Below are 4,694 nucleotides of genomic sequence, written 5' to 3'. Positions count from 1 at the left end.
TACCAGTTAATGGTAATTTATTTTTAGAAATTAAATGACGTAAAACCGAAAAAGCTGGGTGACCTAGCCTAGAATGCCAAATGGCATCCGACACTCTAACACCAATGAATGCAAAGACTCCATTGCTGACCACAAAAGAACTTGAAAAAGGATAAAAGCCATTTCTACTCCGGCCTTGTAAAAGCGTCCTCCCCGTTTGAAGGTCCTGGACACGGTAGGAGGTTGGATATAATGTTAGTGAACAATTATTATCTTTGGTAAATTGATTAATGGAGATAACATTAGTAGAGGCATTAGGGCAGTGTAGGGAGTTAGGTAGAGTAAAAGAATGGTGGGGTGTTTGAATAGAGGAAGTACCAACGTGAGAAATGTGCAAACCTGATCCATCAACCACTCCATGGACATTATCAGAACCAATGTATGGGCGGGGATTGGAAACTTGTTTCAAATCATTGGTGACGTGAGCATTGGCTCCAGAGTCAAAGAGCCAGTTCTGAGGGCCATATGACGTAGCAGAAGCTGGAGGAGGTGCAGCAGCAGCATATGCTTGGAGACGAGGAGCAGGGACACGTCCTTCATAGGCCATATTCACCGTTCACGTAAGCAAGTCCATGCAGAATATGAACTTGTCTTACCAATGAGAGAAGCAAGAACAGTAGGATGAACGGAACTATTGATCCACGAAAGCACCATGGCATCTTGCTGAATCCATGCATCAAAGGCAGGATTAACGTCATCAGTAAGTGCACCTTTATCATCCTGCAAGAAGGCAGGAGGACAGGTGTTGGTTCCATCGACAAAAGACACCAGATTCCGGCTTCGAAGCAAGGGCAACATCTGAGCATGCCATAAGGGATAGTTGGTACGGTCCAACTTTATAGTGAGAAAGTTGGAAGCATTAGGAAGAGAGGAGAGAACAGTGGGGTTGGAGGGACTAGAACTGGACGCCATTGAAAAAAAATTGAAGCTTTTGGTCGTTAGACTTTCAGCTCTGAGATACCATAAAAGAGATTTGAAACTGAAAATATAGGACTCAAATTGTATAAGCTCAACTCGATACCGAGTGAGTGTTCATTCATTCATATATATAGGGGTACAATGGATCAGTTTGGTACATTGAAGAGATAAATACAAATAGTTGAAAGTATATCAGATAGGAGAGAGTTGTGTGGCTGTTGGACTGTGGCGCTTCAGTGTTGGAGATGAACTCAAACTCCAGGAGGAAGAGTCCGTTTGAATGTGTGCGGACGTGGATTGAGGAATATCCGAAGTGGGCTTATCAAGGAATACGTTTGCAAAATCTTCCATGGTACTCTTGAATATGAATACCCTGAAATTGAAAGAAAAAAAAAAAAAAAAAAAAAAAAAAAAAAAAAAAAAAAAAAAAAAAAAAAAAACTTATCCTGCTATAATAATCTATAGAAAGAACGATAACCAATCATTAGCTAATACAGGAGAATGAAGCTGTTCAATGAAACTTACCTGGCTGTATCTTACACGCATCACCGCCTCAAAACCTTTATCGTTGTAGAGCTTTGAGAATCAGAGACAGTTGAGAAGGGGTAATAATAGTAAAACTGAAATCATAACCCAAACAGTTAGACGACTATGTGTAAATGATCTATAGTTACAAATGGCAGATGCTTCTCAAATATGATATCACAGATTTATTTTAGATGGTGGATATGTAGATTAGAAATAACAAAAAGGTCAAAAAAATTAGAAAATTCATAAGAGAAAACCCTCAACCAAAATGATACCAGGTTGAAATTTGATGCCAGATGTATGGGAAGTGATAGAAGCAAATTCAGTAGTACCTGCCCTCCAGTTGTTCTTGGTATGACAGAGACAGAAGCAATGTCTATGTATGAGTCTGACTGGGTAGTGATAAATAAGTCGACACAAACCTGGAACATTTTATGAAAAAATAAATTGGCCGAAATAAATTATGCTTAACTGTCAATTACCACTAATAATCTGTCAGCTTAGAAGTGTCATCAATATGTTAACTGATCATCATGGGAAAGAGTGTAAAAGGTTTACCTGATATTCAGCAAATTCAACTGCCATTGTCTTTAAAGTTTTGTCCGCTGGTTGGACTAATTTATGGGCCACCTGAAATGCGGTTAAAGTTTAAACAAACAAAACATAAGGGTGTGTCTAAGGTGCAGACAGACGGTGCGGACAGATGGTGCGGACAGAAATCGGACGGAGGAGATGAGCCAAGTGTAGGCGGTGGAACCGAGTGTTTGAGTGTTTCTCATTACCTGTAAAATTCGCGGGTAAAACTTAGGAAATTTTCTGGAAAAGGAAGGGGAAGGAAGCTGGCGGTACATCAGGGGAAGAGGAAGGGAGTTGACTGAGAACCACACTGATCCGCTCTACGTCGGCTCGCTCACGGCTCTTTTTTTATTATCGTAGATTAAGCTGCTTTGCAATTTTGGGGTTTATATAGTGTTTTCGTGCCAATTTTGATTATTGGGTATTGTTCCTGAATCTTAATTGTCCACCTATAAATAGTTACACTTTGAATAGGGATTTTCATACCAGGTTTTCGTTCAGTTTATAGAGAGAATTTGTGACACGCCCAACCCTGATATTCTCCAAACACTAGGGTAGACACGTGCTGGCCGACACCCGAAGGTGACGAAACCATATTAGAATGCATGAGAACAAGAAATAAATAAGACTTATAAATTTAAATACAATGCTTATGCAATTGAGGAGCATGTTCAGAGCATACAATTAATCTAAAACAAGTAAGGGAAGAATATAAAATTGAATGAATAAAAGAATAGGTCCTACACCGAGAGGACTCGAAGATGCCCATGTGGAAGTGCCTTAACGCCGGGATTGTACACCTCGATTCTAAGTCCTGAGGAGGGTGCAAAACAAAACATGAGTAGACCAAGTTGATATATATAATACTGAAACAGTTAATCAACATACTAACCCCAAAAGTTTATGAAAACTCAATAGTATAATATTTAATAGGTTTTCCGAAAACCCTAGCATGCCATAAAACTTCTCATGAAACATACATTGTATAATGTGCTAAATAGTGGTATCATGTAATAGTATCTCACGGTCGAAGCCACCAACCTACGCCCGGCAAAAGCCAATATAAACATCTCCAGGCCGAAGCCACCAACTTACGCCCGATAAAAGTCAATATACGAGTATCATCGCCCTTAGGCACCTACGCCCGGTCGAAGCCAATATAAGTATCATTACCCGTAGGCACCAACCTACTCTCGGCCAAAGCCAATATAAGTATCATCGCCCATAGGCAGAACAATGACCACTAGATACACACAAAAACATTGAATATATTCTTTCCAACATAAAAAAAAAAAAAAAAATATATATATATATATATATATATATATATATATATATATATCTCAAAGACATCTTCATAGCATATAGTCATCCATCATATATACTATAAAGAAGTGTAAAAACATGTTCATAAGCACTATATAGTCATCCATCATATATACTACAAAGAACATAAGTTCGATAAAATATGGTATTCCTAAATATTCTCAGTAAGCATGATAATCATAAAGTGTAAATCTATAAAACATTTCATAAAACGTAACCATTAAATCATGTTTTTCATGTATGCATTTCTACTAATCAAACATGCATTTTAGAAGGGGTCCACTCACAGATACTTTGCCATCGAAGAGCCACGTAAACTAGCAAAGACAGAATCGCCATATTAATGCACCTTAGCACATAAAGGGCCCAATTAATAACACTATATTCAAACGATTGAATTTCAGGAAACGGATGTCATAAACGGATTTAGAACGTTGAAAAACATAAAAGAGGACCTCAGGCACCCCCACGCGCCGCAGTACGCGCCTTCACACGCCAGGAAAAGTCGTCGGCGCCACTGTGGACATTGGCACATGTGCTCCACACGCTGGCCAAGGTATGCCCTCACGCGCAGGTTCACGTGCGGCCAAGGGTTCTGGGATCCAACTGTGTTGGGTCGAATCCGAGTCGGATCTGGGCTTGGGCTTCCTTTGGGTTTAGGCCTAGGTTCTCTGAGCTGAAGGCTCATTTCACACAACCCGAAGGCCTTGGTTCAAGAGGTTGGGCCTAGTGTTCTAAGGCCCAAAAGCCTGGGTTCACTAGGTCGAAAGCCCAAGTCAACTCGGCCCAAAGGCCTGGTTTTGGGTGGGTTCAAAAGGCTTTTGGGTTTCATAAATGGGCCGATTTCACTGCCCAACGACCCGGTTGGGGTTTGGGTTTCCAGATCCGTTTAAGGGTCTCAGGTTGGATTTGACCCATTTCGTTGAAACCACACCCTAGCCTACGATTTACCTATGAAATTGAAGGTAGAGGTGAGAGGGAGAGATTTGTACCTTCGACAAGTCGTGGGGTGGTCAGAGTCGGCCGGATTTTGAGGTTGAGGAGGTGGTCGAGAGGTTGAGGAGGTGGTCGAGGGTAGTGTTTCACGGTGTTGTCTCCATCGTCATTCAACTCCAAAAGGGTGTGTGTGTGGGTGTTAGTCAATCGGGGAGAGGGAGAGAGATTCGAGAATGAAAAAAGGAGAGTGAGCTTGGGGAAAAAGAAGAGAGGGATCCAAGAGTTGTGTGGCGAAAATGTGGCAACCATAGACAAGAGGAGGGGAAAACCGAGGAACCAAAAAGGGAAGGGGGGCCCACAAGGCACACCAT

At 41.1% G+C, this 4,694-nt stretch overlaps 1 protein-coding gene across 1 annotated transcript; it reads right to left on the bottom strand.

Annotated features, from left to right (window-relative positions):
• Positions 1-1,038: 1,038 nt before the first annotated feature.
• LOC103444313 (protein transport protein SEC24 C-like) lies at positions 1,039-2,489 on the bottom strand. Its single transcript, XM_008383252.4, has 5 exons — positions 2,268-2,489; positions 2,044-2,115; positions 1,818-1,907; positions 1,483-1,577; positions 1,039-1,330 (listed from the first exon to the last, which is right to left on the bottom strand). The coding sequence occupies exons 1-4, from the start codon at positions 2,334-2,336 to the stop codon at positions 1,503-1,505; spliced, it is 306 nt and encodes a 101-aa protein (XP_008381474.2). The 5' UTR covers positions 2,337-2,489; the 3' UTR covers positions 1,039-1,330; positions 1,483-1,502.
• Between the last annotated feature and the right edge of the window lie 2,205 nt (positions 2,490-4,694).

This window comes from Malus domestica, chromosome 05, assembly GCF_042453785.1.
Source record: "Malus domestica chromosome 05, GDT2T_hap1".
Taxonomy (NCBI): Eukaryota; Viridiplantae; Streptophyta; class Magnoliopsida; order Rosales; family Rosaceae; genus Malus; species Malus domestica.
Note: the sequence above shows the minus strand (reverse complement) of the source record. Positions and strands in the feature narration are given on the sequence as shown.